This window comes from Boleophthalmus pectinirostris, unplaced genomic scaffold, assembly GCF_026225935.1.
Source record: "Boleophthalmus pectinirostris isolate CB_2022bp ecotype Guang Dong unplaced genomic scaffold, ASM2622593v1 HiC_scaffold_16, whole genome shotgun sequence".
In the NCBI taxonomy this organism is placed as follows: Eukaryota; Metazoa; Chordata; class Actinopteri; order Gobiiformes; family Gobiidae; genus Boleophthalmus; species Boleophthalmus pectinirostris.
Genome location: NW_026571095.1, coordinates 10,359,719 through 10,379,710, shown reverse-complemented (window position 1 = coordinate 10,379,710; position 19,992 = coordinate 10,359,719). Strand labels below are relative to the sequence as shown.

Sequence of the window (19,992 nt, the reverse complement as noted above, 5' to 3'; positions counted from 1 at the left end):
TTTACAGTGTGTTTACTACTAGGTTGTTATCAAGTGGTGTGTTTAAACTTTTACCTCAGAAAGATGCTTGCAGTCTCTTCCTCATTATTGCTAACCTGGCTCACACCAGATTGATATGTGTGTCACGGTGTATTGAGTTAGTGAACTCACAAATATCACGGGAATCCATCTTGCTGTGCAAGGTTAGATTATTGCTCCATCTTTCCCTGACATTAATGTCAGTTTTCTTTTGGCAACTGATCCATGTTTCGTGATCATACGATAGTGTCATCATCTCAACTGATCTGGGAAGCTAAGCAGTATTGAGCCTGGTTGGTACTTTTATTTGAAATTGCTGGGAATAGCAGGCACCACATTGTCTACTGCATACTGTCAATTAGACGCTTCACCATACCTATTAGGAATGCTGTGTGAGCGAGTGATTGGTGGTGGTCGGAGGGGCCAGTGGCGCAGTTTGGCAGCCCTGCCTGTTGCTAGGGCAGCCGTGTCTACAACAGAAGCTCATCACTGAGTGTGGAGTAAATGAATAATGCAATGTAAACGCTCTGGGTGTCTTGAAAGGCACTACATAAATCCAAAACATTGTTATGTGCATAGCCAGTACAGGTTTACACAGGTTCTTGGTTGCAATCATACTAAGCAACTTTCTTAATTTTTTAAGAGAATTACATTACATGCGTTACTCTCACTACTGCATTTGGCAACACTATGTACTGTGGTCAATGTAAAAAAAAAAAAGCCAAAAGAACATTTTTCTTTAGTATCAAATATATTTACAGCACACAAGTGTTGATGAATCAGTCCAAAATATTGTACAAAGCACATGTACTTATGACAATGCCCCTTTAGCCCTCCAGTCCTGCGATAGAAGTCCCAGCAGTTCCTCTTCATCCTCCTCCTCTTCCTCCATACTGACATCGACTTCCATCTTCACCGCTTTTTGCGTCTGCGTTTTGCCTTTAACCAAATCACGCTTGTCCCTTAGTATTTCCACTCTTCTGTAACACTCAATTTGTTCATCTATTTCATCTATTTGGCGCTCTAGACGTCCCTCCTCGTCCTCTTCAGCCACTATAGCTTCAGATTTTGTATTCACCTGTCGCATCTCCTTCTGGAACTCTTCCCATTCCTTGTCCATCTGATCCTTGGGCGCTTCCACATTGCGCACCTTGGCATCTGTCACCGGATCGTCAAAGAAGCCCTCTGGTAACGATTCTGCAGTTTTATCTTTCTTTTCTGGCTTTTCTTTCTCCGGAGTTTCTGCTTTTTGGATGGATCCTGAGTGGGAGATTGTTGGCACGGACGGGATTGCGCTGTCAAAGAAATCAGCGGGAAGTCCAGAAACCTCCGCTTTCTGACTAGGATTTGTAGATACGGATTTTTTATCTTCATCCTCCTCCTCATCGTCGTCGTCGTCCTCATCATCATCATCATCATCATCATATGCTCCACCTAACAGACTTGCACCAGCTGGTTTTGAAGGAGCACTGCCTCTGGGTTTCTCAAAGAAGTCTGCAGGCAGCCCAGAAGTAGATTGGGTGGCACTTTGTACGGGTTTAGGCTTTTTAAAACTAACTTCGTCCGTTTCCGTAGTTTTCCTCTTCACAGCTTGACTTTGGGGTCCTTGTTTTGCCCCTTTGAGCTCAGAAACCTTCTCTTTATGCTGTTTACCAAGGACGTGAGTTGTCCAAAGTAGCTCGGACTTCACCTGCATGTTGCACAGAATACAACTGAGATGGCCGAGACTGTTGTATTTGGCAAAAGGAGAGTCTACGCGCTTCTTTTCGGACGCTTGTCGTTGCTTTTCTCTCATCAAGCGCCGAAGTTCCTCTTGATTTACTACTTTCTTCCCTTTCTTTGACGTTGCCATGATTTGAATGTTTTTAAGGAGCTAGCCGCTGCCGCTAAAATCAAGAGTTCGTCCCATGAAGATGACACACGCTGTTCTTCTCGTTCTTCCACAATCTCGCGAGAACTCAAGGACCATTTCAGAGGCGTGTCAGCTACCCAATTTGAATCATTCTACTTTTATGGATGCATTATAATAAAGACTAGTATTGTTTTATGGTTAATTAGATCAATTTCAGCATGTAATTCATATGTATGCTTTGTTTTATATAATTGTCAATAATAATAATATTCATGTACTTGGGGTGACAGTGATGCAAAATAACAAATATTGCATTGTTTTATCTCTGCAAGGTTTACATAGTTCCAGGCAGAGTTATGTCAATGTTTTACGTGTGCAATGTGATTAAAAAAATAGTAAATTAAAGCGAAGTGTTTGCTAATTGAACCAATGGAGTTGCCGTAGCTACAATGGCAGAGTGGTTCGCGCATGCGCAGAGTCCACTCTGAAGCAGAAAAGGCAGCGGCGCAGATTGGGCACAGTCTGCCTGAAATTTGCCGCAAAGCGAAGATAAACGGTACAGATTTTAATCGTATCATCCGCCGTAGAGGAATTTAATCTTAGAACAATGTAGCGGCCTTTTACTCCGGTTTTACCTATGTGTTCATTTAGTTTGTGTCTGTGTTCCGTTTCGTGTAGTCGTATTTTCTTTTTACATCACCGCACCCACCATATTCAATTTTGTTGTGGGCTAGGTAGCTAACGGATGCTAGTAGCTAATGTTGGTACTGATGCAGAATACATCAGGTCTGCCTTTGTAATAACAAGGTATATTTTGTTATTTATCTCTATCGGAAACTCATTGTATGAGCCAAAGCTGATACGGGGAAGAGCAAGCTGTACTCTCTGTACCAAAACATCCCTTAGTTTTCATCGTAGTTAGTAGCAAAAGATCAAAAACGCTCAGTAACCATCATGACAGGTGAGAAGATCCGCACCACGCGAAAAGACCACAACAAAACAAACAAAAATGAGGAGATTATGGACACGTACGAGGATGCACCAATTCCCAACGGTACGAGTAACCATTTCAAGTCCAACAAGCTCTTTCAGAAATCATACAAAGCATCGGCTCTGCAACAACAGCAGCAACTCAACGAAAACAACATAAACGGGAACTCGGCATCGGTGGGAACAGTGGTGAACGATAATAACAAGAACCCCATCATCTTGACCAGTGAGACTTTGGAGTTCCCTGTCCACGAGTGCGTGTTCAAAGGAGATGTCCGCCGCCTGTCCTCTCTCATCAGGAGCCATAGCATCCTGCAGAAAGATGTGCATGGTCAGTGCATTTTCATTATAAATGTTTTATAACTGATGGCCCTTCTAATCTTGTGGAGTAATGGTGGTTATGTAAACTGTATCCAGCTACTAACATTGCTGGACTGGATTAAAAAGTAATGGCCATTTTTTTCTCTTTCATCTGGATGGTAAAGAATCTGCAATGACATTAATGTTTAAATCAGTTTAAAGGGTCCATATTGCACAAAGTGGATTCTTGTGAGCTGTAAGCCATGTTATAATGTTGTTACCTTGTCAAAAATATATGTGGACTTTTGTTTTGTTTCATTCACAAATGTTTGATTAATCCCGGTCTATCTCTATGTCACCAAAGATCAAAATGTTCTGTTCCACCTTGTAATATCATGAAGCGGTAGTTTTCAGTTTTTTACCTTTAGTTCAGCAAAGATGGGGAATTCAAGAGCTGAAATCATCCAAACTATTCTAGTGAAGGTGTGTGGAGTTTAAAAATACAGTGGAGCATCTCTGTTACCACATGACATCACAAGGTGGAGCATAGCGTTTCCCATTTGAGAGAAGAACTAAGCCTAAATGGGGTTTGTTTGTTTAAATATGTGTGAATCAAACAAAAAAAATAACTTGTGATATGTTTCTGAGGAAAGAACATTATAACATAGATCAGAGAATAGTGTAATATGGGCCCTTTAATGTTGTTTGAGTAAATACATTTTTAATAACTGTCAAAGATTCTCTGAGCTTACTCGTGCTCATGTGTTATTTTTTTTCTTTTTTTAGGCAACACACCTCTTCATCTTGCTGTGATGCTTGGGCACAAAGGTAAACTAGTGATCACTCATTCTGTTCTACCCTTGTATTATTTATCAGCATGGATAAAAAAGATGATAATTTATCTGTGATCCTGTGGCTGCCTCAAAAAGTAGTCCTTTAATTAACATGCTTGGCATTTATTTTAGTCAGAAGCGCTGCACTACTTGTGGTATTTAGAATACTGCACAAAAGTGTTAAAATAAGTATTCATTATTTTTGCTAATTTTGTTTTGATCAGAGTGTGCCCTCCTGCTCCTCGCCCACAATGCACCTGTAAAAGTGAAAAACGCCCAAGGATGGAGTCCTCTGGCAGAAGCCATCAGCTATGGAGACAGACAAATGAGTGAGTTCTATTTCATTTATAAATGTAAATACTGCTCTAATTAATACTATCTTTATGTATTTTATCTGCTATTCTTATTTTAGTGTAATTTTTTAAACTCTATTGAGCCTTGGCTGAGCATCTAGCAATGTCTTTAAACAGCCTCTATGAGAAGATTATTTTTATTGTATATTCTATATGTCATTACTAGTTCTAGGTTAAAAGATTATGCAGTGTGAGTACAGGACTGATTATATATTAACTAATAAACGTATTAATTTAATAACTGATCATGTTAACCCAAGGGTGTGTCTCTTGCTGTGACTATCAAGCACTAGGGCGGCTTATCAGAATTTTATCTTTGGTGCCATTCCTATATTACAGTATTCAAAACACCAGGTCATTCTGCTCCTTGAAGAGGCAGTATGTAACTTTCTGGAAGTGGTATGTCACAAACATGATTCCATTGAAACAGAAAGTGAAAACCATATTTTGGAACATTCTTCATGGACATAAAGGATTTTTATGCCATACTGTGTAATATAATAGTCAAAGGAATAACATGACAATAATAACAAGGGGGAAAAAAGCAGGATGAGGCCTTCATCCAGGACAAATAAGAGTCATGTTCATGGAGATGCAAGCCCGTGCACACTAAGGATGTTTTTCAGTGAATAAAACACAAGTGAAAAAAACAAAACAGACAAAGCCCACAGTTTTATGATTACTTTGCTGCTGTACAAAGCTCATAAAAGATGACCTTGATGATTTTAGGATCTCTAGCGGTCGTCACACTTTAATACCTCTAAGCCTGAGCGGTCGTCTGATTGGGTAGAGAGGACTTTTAAAGGACAATGCAATGACTGTATTATGGGGTATTTAATTGCAGACAGGGCTATCTGACGATTACTGCAACTAAAAAGCTAGAGGTAGGGATTTTATGCGCTCTTGTCATCCAGATGGAGCTGGAACAGTTCCTAAATCTAGGCTTAGTGTAGAACGCCTAGAGCTTACAGGCTGGGTCACTCTCCCTCCTAATGATGCTTTAAACCTGACACAGAAAATGACACATAGAAAACAGTGGGCAGGCTCTATAATGGCTTTAGGTGTGCTGTTTTCAAAGCCTGCTACATACCTTTCACTGCAGCCCTTTATTTCATATTTGGTGACAAAGCAGAGGTCATTCCCGTCTGCACTGTGGGCTTGTACAAACTGACCTGCGCCTTGTTTAGTATGCGGCTCGTTGGCTCTGTTTCCGCGGTGACAGGCTGGGGGACTGTGTGTGTCTCAGAAGGTCACATCACATCGGGACGGGGGCGGAGGAGGGCGCTGTGGGGTGGGGGGCACAACGGGACAGGAAGGTCAGTTGGTGAGAAGTCCAGCTCGGTGGCTAAATGAGCTGCACTACACTACACAAGGTTGTACAATGAATGCAGTCCTCCCAGGCTCAGCTGATGTTGTGGGAGCAGTGGCTAGAGCCTCGTCAGCGCTTCTCACTTGGTGTCACGACTAGGGATGTAACCATATTCATATCCCACTTTACGATATTACTAAAAAACTAAAATATGCTACTTTTACTTTTATAATTTTTTTTAATGCCTTGAAAAGCTTTTGGAACTACTATTATATTACAAATAATAATTAAGAAGTGCTTAATTTATTTCTTCATGTATTCTGCACTAAAATGGCAAAGGATGATGGTCTTTTAGCTATTACTGCACCATAACAATGAATTTAAGTGAAGAGACTTTTAAGTTGATATAAATTGTGAAAGACCATGATATTACTGTGAGACTTTTGACAATACGATATCATTATATTTCGGTTATTGTTTTCACTCCTGGCCTTTGTGGCCTTTGTGTTTTGGATTGGTGTTATAAGGTACTACTAGCAAATAAGGCTGTACTATTCAAGGAAATACATTGACTATATGTGAAGAATTGTGATTTATGTTTAAATAATATGATCCTGCTCAAAGTTCACATTTTAAAGAATTCCCCAAAAAGATAATAAATGAAATATGAACTGAAAACAAATGTAACAATCACATTTCATAACTAGATCTCAAAATTAACATCAGTGCTGAACACAAACTCCCACAAAATCTTCCTATCTAAACACGGTGTCCTCTAGTTTTCACCTCATTTGTAAAGTCTTTAACATATTGTCAGCGACATCCACCCCCACCCTGCTTATGACCCCATTGCCTTATCTTTAAATATTTATTCATTTTAGCACAAGTCTGCAAACACTCCATACAGATATAATCGGACAGGAAGCAGTGACACAAACTGTGTGGTTGGTTCAGTATGTGCACATGAGGTTTGAACAGATAACACTCTGGTGGTCAAGCAAACGCAGAATCAACTGTTTGTGAAACTTGCTCCTTAATCTTCTCAAAAAGAAAATATATAGAAAAATTGGTATATGGTAATATTAAAGGTGACCTATGTAACTTTTTGGTTGGGGGTCATTCACTTGCTCATTTCTATGAATATGTCATTGCTCTGCTTAGAATGTTCCACGGTATGGCATTAAACACCTCTACATTATATTTATTCAATTGTAGGTGTTTTTATAGCTCAAAGATACATAGAAAAATAGGCATTCTGTGATCGGGGTTGCCTCTCCACATATCTGACCTGGAACTTGGTCTGGTTTGATGATAGAAAGATCCAATATCATACTGTGAAACATTCCAACTTTTGATGGACCCTCCACCAGAAAAGTTATACAATGCACCTTTTAAAGACCACTAGTATTTGGGATGGAAAAGTACATGCTATTGTCAAAAGAAGCCTTGAATTTCTTATTTTAGCACTGTGACCATGCATGGAGCTTTGAAACCTCTTGTAAAATTTATTACTAGGAATTTATTTTGTTAACTACTCCTCAATGACTCTCCAAAATGGAAGAAAAGTGCTAATATTTCTCTAATTCTGAGTCTAACCCTTTAGCGTCCCCTTGTGTTTGTCTGCAGTCACGGCGATCCTGCGTAAACTGAAGCAGCAGTCCAGAGAGAGCGTGGAGGATAAAAGGCCAAAATTACTGAAGGCTCTGCGCGAGGTGAGCTCACAGCGGCCCCTCACTTCGCACCGTTTCCCTCCCCACTGATCCTGTATTAAAGCTTAATTATTCCTTCTCCCCCGACTCCATGTATGCTAATGTGAGCCAGTCATCACCGCACCACTGCACCACATGCTCTGAATACATGAGTGTTTTAATAGCACATGTTAACAGCTTCACTGGCTTCTACTGCGCTGACCCGTCAACTTACATTGTGCCAATTTTGCAGCTCGGAGACTTCTACCTGGAGTTGCATTGGGATTTCCAGAGCTGGGGTGAGTTTTTGTTTATTTATTTCATTTAATTATTTTGTATTTGTAAGAAGAAATACAGATTACTATGCTTTTCAATTGAGCTAATTTTGTGGGGTTTCTTTTTGTATTCTAGTGCCTTTGCTGTCCCGAATGCTGCCTTCAGATGCTTGTAAAATTTACAAGCAGGGAACCAATATCAGGTGAGTTTAAATATGTAAGAGCAAATAATTAATTCATATTCATATTCTGACAGCGTGACCTTGAAGGAAAAAAAAACTCATGTTTATTCATTCTGATAAACTGACCTCAAAATAATGCCTTATTAAAAATATATATATATATATAAATAATTCAATTCAATAATTTACCAATAATTGGGAAAATAAATGGCTCAAATAGTCAGAATAGTCTATACCAATTCTGATACCATAATGATAATATAAAAAAAAAACACTTAATTTAGACAATGGAATCTGATTTTCAACATTAAATAATAGTTTTTTTCTTTCATAATATCACTTATATAGTGGTCAGTGGGCATATACTAGTGTATGTGGTCTTATACTTGGTCTGATACAGCTCAAGATCATTCTAGCTATTCAGGAAAGGCCTATTTATGTCCTGTTGTTGGGACTTTTTTATTTAATATTAATACTTGTTCAAATGAGTATCTGATTTCTGATGCTTTTGATGACTCTAGTTCTAATACATTTATCCTCTATGGTTTAGACTGGACACTACTCTCATAGACTTCAATGATATGAAATGCCAACGTGGCGATCTCAGCTTCATTTTTGATGGTGATGCTGCTCCCTCGCGGTCCTTTGTGGTTTTGGACAACGAGGCCAAAGTGTACCAAAGAATACACCACGAGGTTTGCACAGAGCTTTTGATTTCCTGTTACATGTTCTTCACTCTGGTTGTTATTGACTGCTCACTGTATTTATGCCTATATGTGTCCATTTTTAAAGAGCTCATATTGCACTATTTTCTGGTCTGTTATGTTATTTCCACATCACAAACACATCTGGAGTTGTGTTTTGTTTCATTCACACATGTTTAACACACAAACCCTGCATATTTTTTTTTTCTCTTAAACGGAAAACACTCCTTGTGATGTCATGTGGTAATACAGGAACTGCTCCACTGTGTTTTTAAATTCCATAAAACATCACTACAATTTTTTGAATAATTTCAGCCCTGGAATTGCCCATCTCTACTGAACTAGAAGTAAAAAGTCATGCTTCATGACAACACAAATGGAACAAAGCACTTTTAGTTTTTGGGATATAGACAAACTATTAATAAAGAGTTACTCAGTGTGTGAATGAAACAAAATGGGTATGTTTTTGATAAAGTAACAACATTCTAACATGGCTTAAAGCACATAAGAGTAAATTTTGTGTAATATAGAACCTTTTAAATGAAGTTTTTTTAGGGTGTTTAGTGATTAATTTATCCAATCTAATGATTGGATTGTGTTGTCTGTGTGAAAGCAGCTGGCCATTTTGAAATTTCCTCTGGGATTAATAAAGAATCTGTATCAATCATAGGAGTCTGAAATGGAGACCGAGGAGGAGGTGGACATTCTCATGAGCAGTGACGTCTACTCTGCCACTTTGTCCACCAAGTCCATCACGTTTTCTCGCAGTCAGATCGGATGGCTCTTCAGGGAGGATAAAACGGTAGGAAACTTGAACCTCTGCTGGTTTAGTCCTGATTTTGTTATGATTTTGTCCCAGTTGTGTCCTTTGTGTAATCCATGGTCAGTTGAAGTGTAGACCTGGTTTAGTCCTGGGTTCCATCAGATTCAGTTTTAGGCATACTTTGGTCTTGAAAGAGTCTATTTATTTCAATGTTTTAATGTTGGATTATTTATTGAATGTATTGAATGTCTACAAATATTAATTGAAATTATTGTCACTAGTCAACTATTAAAATAATCAACATTGTATTTTGATGACTGTATTCATTATCTGGAAGATAGTGGTATTAAATGAAAATGGCAAAATAGAGAATATTGTCAAATAGTAAATAAGTGACAGAAATCAGTAATTTTCAACAGCTTTCAGTCATATTTCATACTTATTGCAACTTCATGTTAACCACACAGACAGGTGCGCTTTCTGCACTGAGGCTGCGTGTGCATCTGCTGTGTTGATAAACAAATAATCTGTCAATATATTAGCCACATCGTTGTGTAAGCCGCAGGGCTCAAAGTGTGAGAAAAAAGTAGAGGAAATTACAGTAAATTAATCATATAATTGCAGCACTAATCGAATTGGAAAAGTTTGTTAAAAAAAAAAAAACAACCTTGACTAAAAATGTACAATAGACATGTAATGTATTTTAGGCCCTTTAACAAACTGGGTGCACACTCTTTTTGGAAATAAATCTTCTCTGCTTGTGTTCTTAATGGGTGGGCTCTGTTGAATTATTGCCGGTCACTAGACTCCATTTGAAGTGAAAAGTTCTTCTTCTTGTGCCGTCGCTTTTAGCTGGAAAACCCAGGTGTAAGTCATAAAAACCAATTACGCAGCAGCTGGAACTTGGAGCAATAATGGCGCTTTAATTGTTCCAGGAAGTCTTGTAAACGGTACATGAAAAATCCATGTTTGGGTAAATAAACTCGGGCACCTCATCTCAGAATAAAGTAACCACTGATATTACATTAATGTGACTCATAAATTACGCTCCAAACTACAGAACAGTGAAGTGACTGTTATAAATCATTAAGAAAAAGAGTGTGAACAACCCTTTTATGTAAACCCAATTACGGTTTGGTTTCTTGGAACGAAAACGAATGTTCAGTTGGTTGAATGTTTTTATTGGCGTACTATGAAATGTAGACTAAATCTAAACCAGTGAAGGAAAACAGTGTCCCAATGACCTAGTATTTCTGTTATAAGTTTAGAATGGGCGAGGGTGCCATTGTATCAATCTTGCCTTACAAATACAATTAAAGGCATTTGTAAGGCAAGATTTGTATATGTTTTTTATTCTTCCATAAATCATCTATAATTGAATAAATGCTTGATATTAGATCTGTTTTAAAGCTACCATCTATAATTAGACTTACCCGGCCAAAAATCAGATACATTAGAAGTTATTGTTTGGCCTGGAATGTTCCATGGTATGACATTAAATATTTCCATCTAGCATTTATTCATTACGAGTGTTTCTGTGGCTCAAAAATGCAATAATTCCTTCTATGAATAGAAGCCACTGTCCACAGATCTGAATTGTAATGTAGCGTAGTGCTGTAACCTGCTTGTCTCTTTTGTGATAGTTTGGTTTAATCTATACTGTGGAGCATTCCAAACAAAGCAATAACATTTTCACTGGGACAAGCAGGTGGCAAACCCTCTACTAGAAATGTTACTCAGGGCACATTTTTAATGCAATGCTGGGAATTCTCCAAGCAAAGCGGCAACATCTCCATGGCATGCACCCCACCGAGCACCTTTAAAACATTTGTCCGTTAGCTTCACAATGTCAAAATGTTACTGTTACCATAGTGATTAACAGCATAAAACAAAGTAATCCTTTGAGTGGGAAAAAGTCTTGAAAATGTTGCATATAACAGGAAGCTGAAACTGATGAATAGCACACATGAAGAAGCCACGAACCTTTTGTATTTAATAGGTTTCATACTGAGACTAAAGTGCAGTGCAAAAACATAAGTCATTGATGGCTGTGGTGTAAACAATTCTTGTAGATTTTTTCAATAATTAAATAAAAGAAGAAAGACTCTCCTGGGGGTATTTTCCACATGGGGTGCAACTCCTCTGAGAACACCCCTGATTGTCTTTCACTGTTATAAATATGGAGAAAGTGTATTTTTACCATCCCTGAAGCTGCACTTTGACACATTTCCAGACGAATTTTTGCATCCGAATTAGCTTTGGGAATACTGATCTCTCCTCTCCATGATGAAAGCCTCACACATCTGTTTGTATACAGGAGCGTGTTGGAAACTTCCTGGCAGATTTCTACGCAGTGAACGGTCTGGTGCTGGAATCAAGAAAGCGCCGTGAGCATCTGAGCGAGGAGGACATCCTGAGAAACAAAGCCATCATGGAGAGTCTGAGCAAAGGAGGCAGCATCGGGGAGCACAACTTTGAGGTACGTTTAAAGGGCCCACATTACGCTATTTTGTCATCTATGTTTTTATGTTGTTTCCTCATCAAACATACCTGGAGTTGTGTTTGGTTTTGTTTCATACACACACGTTTAACACACAAATCCTGCATATTTAGAGTTCTTCTCTCAAGCAGAAAACACTTGGGTTCCACCTTTTAATGTCATCTGGTAATACAGGAAGTGCTCCAATGTGTTTTTAAACTCCACACACCTTCACTAGAATCATTTGGATAATTTCAGACCTGGAATTGATCATCTCTACTGAACAAAAGGTAAAGGTAAACTATTGCTTCATGATATCACAAGGTGGAACAGCTTTTGAGCACTGAAGATGTAGACAGACTAATAATAAAGGGTTAATCAAAGATGTGTAAACAAAACACAGCTCCAGGTATGTTTATGATGAGGTAACAGCATTGTAACATGACTTAAACCTCACAAGAGTAAATGTTGTGCAAGAGAGGATCTTTAAAGTGGGAGTAATCCACGCTTTAAACTCCGCCCCTGCAGCCAGGTGTTTGTGAACAAAAACACCCGTCTGTAATCAGGGCAATCTTGTGTGATGTCACCAACTACTGGAAACCACAGAGGCCACTGGAGACAGCACAAGCTTAGATTTAGGCGTTTTGAACCAGAAAGTTGCAAATTCATCCAGTTTGCACTAAAATTGCCAAAAATGACCTGGAACTGTAGCTAATGCTATTAAAACCCCATATACACAGTTTAGGAGCAGTAAAGTGGATTTAGTGTTTAGTTCCACTTTAATATAGACAGCTGTTGTTATTCCTGTTGCTATAAAACAGGTTTTGATAGACCAGGTGGTGCTACTGATAAATAATAGAAAACATTAGTACATCAGTGTACTTTTATAATTTGGCAGCTCTAATAGTACGTCACAGGTTTAGGTACAAATTTAGGTTGTTTATGTCGCTCCAAATTAGGTATGCAGCAAAATAGCTCCTGGTATCAGATATGGTGATGATGGTGAATCGGTTCTATGATATCATTTCAGCTGATTAATGATGTCCTGGTTGTGCATTTAATTAGATGTAATGGGTCAGTCCACCTCAGTTCACCCTAATGAGTTAAACTCTACTTTGTCCAGATTTTGTATATGTTGTCGTAGACATATAGGGCTACATTTTTTTCTATTGGTGTCATTGATGTCGGGTGTGTCCCATATTGTCAATTTCAAGGTCAAAATATAGGTCAAAAGGTCATTCATCTCAAAAGTACTCAAATGCAAAAATATATATCAGACCAGTAGCTGCTGAGTAAATGCAATTTGAAATTCGGCGACCACGCAAAATAGTGAAAAAAAATGAAATTGCGATATCTAGGAAACCATTGAATCGATCATGCTAAAATTAGAGATTTTGGCTTTCTTGGTTATGACTTACCCATTCACCAATTTTCTTTGTAATTGGACAGTGTGAGGGTTCAAATTGTAATTTTCTGGGGTGAACTGAGGTGGAATGACTCTAATATAACAAATTACTGTCTTGTGTTGGCCCAGAATAGCTCATAATGTCTGAACCTTTAATCTGACAAAGCTGCTCAGTAGTTAGTTGCTGCCTAATTGTATTGACTTGTGAAGTTGACTGCCATTTTCAGTCCCTACACTGGTATCGGTTAATAAGATATCAGTAAATTATCAATGTTGGTATTGGTGCATCCCTGTTCCAAATTCTGAACACCTTTTAATGTGTTATATCTTAATAAATTATCAGCACTGAATATAAAACTGACCCATACACAATATTCTGCCGGTAACATTTTTCAGGTGTAATGAGTCATGCTATTTGAGCCCCTACCGCTCACATGAGATACTACGATTTGAAAATTGCTGTTTAAAAAAAAAACACATATCCAAGAAATATTATTCTGAGCTTCATGTGTAATATGTTTAGTGATAAATTTAAATGTAATGATGAATTTATTTACGTTGTCCTCTCCCTCAGCCTGTGAAGAGACAGTCCCTCAGCGCTCCGGCTCCAAACACTATTTCCTGGGAGGAGTACATCACAGCCGAGCATGGAAAGTATGTATCTCCTATGACGCCATCTGAAACATTAGGATAACAGTGTGATTTGCAATTTCTTTTACCTTAAGTCTAAATCATTTTTATGACTGAGAGTGAACCTAGATGTAAATTATAGCTTAACCAGTTCAATTCATGGCTACTCTAGGGCCAAACCCAAGTCTAACCATCATTTGTAAGCAGATCTGCATCTAGTTTTGTTTATTTATTTTATTATTTATTTAACAGGGACAATGCACATAAAAACATTGACATACACAAAAAAGGTAATATGTTTGCACCAGGTTAAAACTAAATTGCTGCTTTCTAACTGCAGTCCTTGAACAGGTTGATAAATGGTGTTCATACCAAATTCAATGTATATAGCGAACAAGTACATCTGCCTGAACTAAGTCAAAACCAGGACTGAACCTAGACTATGAAACTACAGCAGAACAAGTTTTTCCATTTCACAAAGAAGATTTTCATGTTATGGTGAAGCAGAGCGTTCAATATTGAAATGGGTTATAGTCCCCATAAACATTAAATCTGTGTTACATTGTGCTTGACTGTAGAAGTTAAATAAGCTGACTGTGAAGTTCATTTATTATGAAAAAGGCCCATCTTGTTCACTTGTGCGTCTCCTCCTCCAGGCCTCCTCATCTGGGGAGAGAGCTCGTGTGCAAAGAGAGCAAGAAGAACTTCAAAGCCACGGTGGCCATGAGCCAGGATTTCCCTCTGGGCATCGAGTCGTGAGTACAGCCCCTTCTCTCTCATCGTTTGGGTCACAGCAGTAAACCTGAACTTGTGCTCTGTTTTTAAACTCAAGATGAAAGATACGACTGCCCCACAGCTCAGCCATTTACAGTCAGTTAGAACACTTTAGTCTGCAGGCCTTCACTGTTTTATCCTGCAACTGAGTTTAACAGGAATTTCCTAGCAGAATATTTATGAAAAACTATTCATTAGACCTGAGCAATATGGAAAAATATCTCTTTTTTTATTATTATTGAACAGAATCCTACTTAAAACGTTGCAAATTTAATCGTACTGACAGACTAATACAACAATCTAATTTCCTAATGTGTTTGTACAGATCTAAACTACAGTATGAGCAGTTTTTTATGCAGAGTAAGGCAGAATATATTGTTTGTGAAGGAAAATATGGTACCTCAAAAAGTGCAGTCTTTGCGATTTGCTAGTTGCAAACTACTGTATTTTAAAGTAAATTTAAAGGTGCACTGTGCTTGACTCCATGGAGATAGGATCATTCCAGGTAAAATAAAACTAAATATGCAAAGATGGCATCAAACGTATCCCTTATCTCCATGGAGACAAGCATGTGGCACCATTAGGCCAAGTTACAGGTCAGATTTGGGGAGAGGCCAGGCTGCTCACAGCAAGAATGCATGTTTGTCGGGGTGTTTTGGGCAGTAAAACATGTCTAATAAAATACATGAAATTTGAATAAATATAGTAATAACATAGTATAAAGCTATACTGGGGAACATTACATCTCAGTGGTGACAAGCAGGTGATGGACATTGTTACATAAACACATATACTTTGGTGATAAACTTTAACCTCCACAACTCCTTGTCCTGCTTAGTACCTTTTAACTTCATGGGGTTGTAGTCTATGTTTTGTTTGATTAGTTTTGTAGTGCTGCAAAATGACTATAAAACTACTACTACTACTATAAAATACTAATGTTTCAATCAGTACTTCAAATCAATACTGGGAATTTTACTTTCTGCACCAGAAGTTCCTCAGTCTTACTTAACTCAAACTACTAAGCTTAGCATTTACAATTTCATCCTCCGCAAAGTTATCAAAAACAACATAATTACATACCAAGAGACAGCGGAAATGCCCTTTAAATACAGGCTCGTAAGTGTAACCTGGACATAGCTCCAGGCAGTGAGAAAACCTGTATAATTTGACATCTATAACATTATATTCTTTGCTGTTGGGTTCACGCAACGGGGAGAGACTGATCCCAAATTCAAATGGAGTGTGTAAAAGTTTGTGGAGGTGGTTTGATGAAATGCCTGTCATGTTCGGAGGCAGCGCTGTAAAATATGAGCAGAGCATAATGCAGTTAAATAGCTTTATCTCTTCCTCTGAACTAATGTGCTCCGGCTCCAAACGCCCGTCCTAAACATGCTTAATGGCTTTTTAATGTGATTTCTCTCCCTCGTGTGTTTTGACAAAATATGCCTCCATACTTTCTACTCCTACAATGTTACATTTCACTTTAATAAATGGCCAACGTGATTTATAACGCATCTGTCTTTGAGAATAGATATGTTGCAAAATTGACTCAAACCTTTTAACCATAATGATTGATCCTCCAATAGGGGTGTAACTGACATAAGTGAAATATCAAGCTCTTGTATCGTCAAAGGTCTCAAATAATATCACGGGCCATCGCAATAATCACTCTTTGCTCCGTTTCAGTGTAGACAATAACTGTAATTAAGCATTTGATCTTAAAGGTCCTGTATTACACAAAAATGTATTCTTGTTAGTGTTAAGCCATGTTATAATGCTGTTAAACCTCTTCAAAAACATACCTGGAGGTGGGTTTGTTTCATTCACACATGTTTGAATAATCCTTTATTATTAGTCTGTCTACATCTCCAAAGCCCAAAATGCTGTTTCACTTTTTTGATGTCATGTAACAGTAGTTTTCATGTTAACAGCTACTTTTTACCTCTAGTTCAGCAGATGTTGGTAATTCCAGGCTGAAACTATCCAAATAATTCCAGTGAAGGTGTATGGAGTTTAAAAACACAGTAGAGTCTTTCCTGTATTACCACATGACATCACAAGGTAGAACAGTGTTTTCAGTATGAGAGAAGAGAAGAATGTAGGATTTGTATGTTAAACATGTATGAAACAAAACACAACTCCAGGTAAGTTTTTGACAAGGAAATAACATACAATTCTGTTTTAAAATGCCTAACGTATTGTGGATATGTTATTTTTTTTCCACGCTTCCCAAAAATACTTCAGTATATATAGTGTACCATGAATATGTACTGTGATAATATGGTACCGTGAGATTTGGATATCTACACATCTGGTGTTATGTTTAGTTTCATTTGCGTATGTTTCACTAATCCTACAGATTTAGTCCATCTGCGTTCTTGAGGGCTTCAAATGCCCCTCACTGCTCTGTGTCAAAACACGCTGCAATAAATACCCTGTTTACATTTGAAAAATAGGATGTTGGATGGGGAAGGAAAAAATCTATATGCTCATGTTATTTTCATCTTGAGAAGGGAAATTCTACCCCCCACAGAGCTTTACTACGATGCCGTGTTGTAGCTGTGATGATTTGTATTGCACACACTTCATGCTGTCCAGCCATTGTAATGTAACTAAATATAATGTTGTCCTTTCTCTCTCAGGTTACTGAATGTGTTGGAAGTCATTGCCCCATTTAAGCACTTCAACAAACTCCGAGAGTTTGTCCAAATGAAACTTCCTCCTGGGTTTCCAGTTAAACTTGGTACGTACCAAAAATGAAGAATGTTTGGACTTCTTGGCCTAAAATACAGTTTTATTCCTGTGAAAAAGCAAATGCAACTTAAAAGACCTTGATCTCTGGCTATTTCAGTGAATCTAGCATAAATTATTTAACACTCTCTAGTCTAGGAATATTCTGACCTGCATGTCTATTAAAGGACTCGTATTTTATTCCATGTATGTGAGCAAACTTTGTCTTGCCTTAGTACAGATATATTGTATAAGCAGCGTACTATATGTATTTAATTGCAGAGTTTTATTGTTTTGAAGTGTGCAGTTAGCATGCTAGTTGTTGTTAGCATTATTGCGACTGCAAAACTGCCTAAGATAAGTGAGGAATAACTTTGGACCACTGTAAACAGTTGAATTATTTTTGTTTTCACATGTTTAACAGTAAAAATCAGGTACAGCCCCTTTAACATTAAATCTCTCTCTCCTCTTCAGATATTCCAGTCTTCCCCACCATCACCGCAACCGTCACTTTTCAGGAGTTCCGCTACGACGAATTCGACGAGTCCATTTTCTTCATCCCCCCAGAGTACAAGGAAGACCCCTGTCGCTTCCCCGATCTTTGACCTGTTTTCTGAACCAGCAAATACTTCTGCAGCAAAGGGAAAAGCGAACTTCCATATCTGTATTTGTTTCTTATATCTCTATAATATCAATATATGTATGTTTAAAGGGAACGGGGCGCGGCTGCATTTCATTTTCGACGGATCCTAAAGCAAGTCAATGCAAAAGAGTGCCATGTGAATAGTTGTCGTCAAAAAGAGCGCTAGCTTTTCCATTGTACCTGAAATCCACAAAGCAGCTGGTGGTCCGTGCTGTGCTGCTGTCCGAGAATCTGGACTTTTCCACTCTTTCTCTTGTAATAATAACTATATCAAGTGTAACTATTGGACTGCTATGATATTTGAACTGTCACTTCGAGATTGCACTGACACTATGTAAATACGTCATCTCAGCCCATAGAGCTTAAGAAGAAAACTTTAGAGTGGTATTGTTTAACGCTAAGAGGTGGTGTGTGGTGTGGGGGTGTATGGAGGCATATTCTGTGAACCTAAGGCAGCTCTGTATGGCTTTTCTGTAATGTTGGTGTAATAGTAGAGCCTACAAACTATTGAATTTTGCTGTTAAAACTTGTGAAATCTTAAAATTGTAATGTCTTGTATTGGTAAAATTGTAGGGATTTAAACAGGCACCTGGGGCAGAATTCTGTGCCTAAAATGTTCTTGATATACCATTGTCAAATCCTGGTAATTTAAACATTTCCTATTGATACTTTGCAGTGGCTGGAGGTGTTCTACATATGTCTGTAGCAGAATGTTTAGCTGTTACCTTGGTCACAGAATGCAGACATTGGCAAACACAGTCAAAACATTTTTAAGATGAAATCTCAAGGAAAAATAGATTTAAACAACAAATTTTCAGGAGCCTGTGATCAATATGAGCATTCATGGTTGATTGGGCTATCTAGTTTGTGACTAATTTTATGTGTGAGAGACTTGTTTAACAGTACAAATCATCTCAGCTATTGTAGTCAGAAAGCTAAAACTCAGATTAAAGTCTTCAGACACAGCAGAGCGTACAGTTAGCATCACAACCCCAGGGAATGTTGTTTACATCAACTGCAAAGTATCAACAGTGTGTCAGTAGGTCTTTTTCTGGCTGCAGTTCTAAATCCAGAGATCAGCCTGTATCTAAATGCATTTAACATTGTATCTAATGACGTAAGATGATGTATGCTACAGTAATATGGCTTTAGGAACTGTATTTTCTTTTAAAAGCAAAAGGCTCACAATCATCATATGCTCCTTACAGCCCCAAACCCCTCCCCATTGCTCCACTTTAGTTTATAAATGATGTATTATAAAATTCTATGGTATACTCAATGGAGTAACACTGTGTAGCAATACATTTCCAGTACTTCAGAATGTTTTTACTCCGCTGGGACAAGGATTAGCATACACACGTTGCTAAAAGTTGAAAATCCACGCCTTTCCCAGTGTGGGGTGAACCTCCTGTATCTTCAGGTTAGCTCATCTTACCTCTGTGTTGTACAAATATGATGTGAGTGGACAGTACTGTATACAGCTCTGTTGTGTGTTTGTAATTGAGAGAACGTCATTGGGAATCAGGTAAACTATATTTAGTTTATAACTGCACTGAAATAAGGCATGCTACGGCTGTGGAGGCCTAAAGGATCACACATGCATCTTTAAGCTATATTATATTCTTTGTTTATATTATCTGAAAATAACTCTAACACTAATACTTTGAAACACATTTCTAGTGCTCATATAAAGCTCTCCTCTATGGTAGTTTCTGTGTTTTCATTTTGTTACTTTTGTAATCCAGGGAGAGTACAAGCTGTGAAGTTGAAATTGCTGGATATTTAAAAAAAAACAGGGGGAAAAATATTGCAATCCACGTAGTTGTCTCTGGCTTTCTGCAACCATACCTACTTCACATCCCTTTAAATAAAGCACCAGCATCATGTTTCAACTCACATGGTTTAATTTCTTGTTGTTTGTCTCATATTCCACAAAAATGTCTGATTATCTCATCTTCAACAAACGCTAGTATCTCACATCTGCAAGCAAAATGTCCCTACCACCACTGTCTGTCCTAAGTTATGTGGGTGTTTTGAAAGGTGGGTCCCAATCCAGTTGCC

General features: G+C 38.1%; 2 protein-coding genes across 2 annotated transcripts; one reads left to right on the top strand and one right to left on the bottom strand.

Annotated features, from left to right (window-relative positions):
• Positions 1–750: 750 nt before the first annotated feature.
• Positions 751–1,954, bottom strand: znf830 (zinc finger protein 830). Its single transcript, XM_055151980.1, has one exon. It carries the CDS (start codon positions 1,868–1,870, stop codon positions 830–832), a length of 1,041 nt encoding a protein of 346 aa, XP_055007955.1. The 5' UTR covers positions 1,871–1,954; the 3' UTR covers positions 751–829.
• Positions 1,955–2,358: 404 nt separating this feature from the next.
• Positions 2,359–19,827, top strand: LOC110157841 (ankyrin repeat domain-containing protein 13C-like). The gene is made up of 13 exons (XM_020922233.2): positions 2,359–3,191; positions 3,947–3,988; positions 4,218–4,322; positions 7,282–7,367; positions 7,597–7,642; positions 7,755–7,821; positions 8,351–8,495; positions 9,175–9,306; positions 11,585–11,746; positions 13,726–13,805; positions 14,438–14,536; positions 17,201–17,301; positions 17,763–19,827. Exons 1-13 carry the CDS (start codon positions 2,825–2,827, stop codon positions 17,891–17,893), a joined length of 1,563 nt encoding a protein of 520 aa, XP_020777892.1. The 5' UTR covers positions 2,359–2,824; the 3' UTR covers positions 17,894–19,827.
• Positions 19,828–19,992: the final 165 nt, after the last annotated feature.

Bases quoted from the DNA above. Each gene is read 5' to 3' on its own strand.
- znf830 (XM_055151980.1), bottom strand. From the start codon at position 1,870: ATGGCAACGTCAAAGAAAGGGAAGAAAGTAGTAAATCAAGAGGAACTT.
- LOC110157841 (XM_020922233.2), top strand. From the start codon at position 2,825: ATGACAGGTGAGAAGATCCGCACCACGCGAAAAGACCACAACAAAACA. The intron at 3,989-4,217 runs GTAAACTAGTGA...TGTTTTGATCAG, and splicing joins TGTGATGCTTGGGCACAAAG to AGTGTGCCCTCCTGCTCCTC. The intron at 7,368-7,596 runs GTGAGCTCACAG...CCAATTTTGCAG, and splicing joins TACTGAAGGCTCTGCGCGAG to CTCGGAGACTTCTACCTGGA.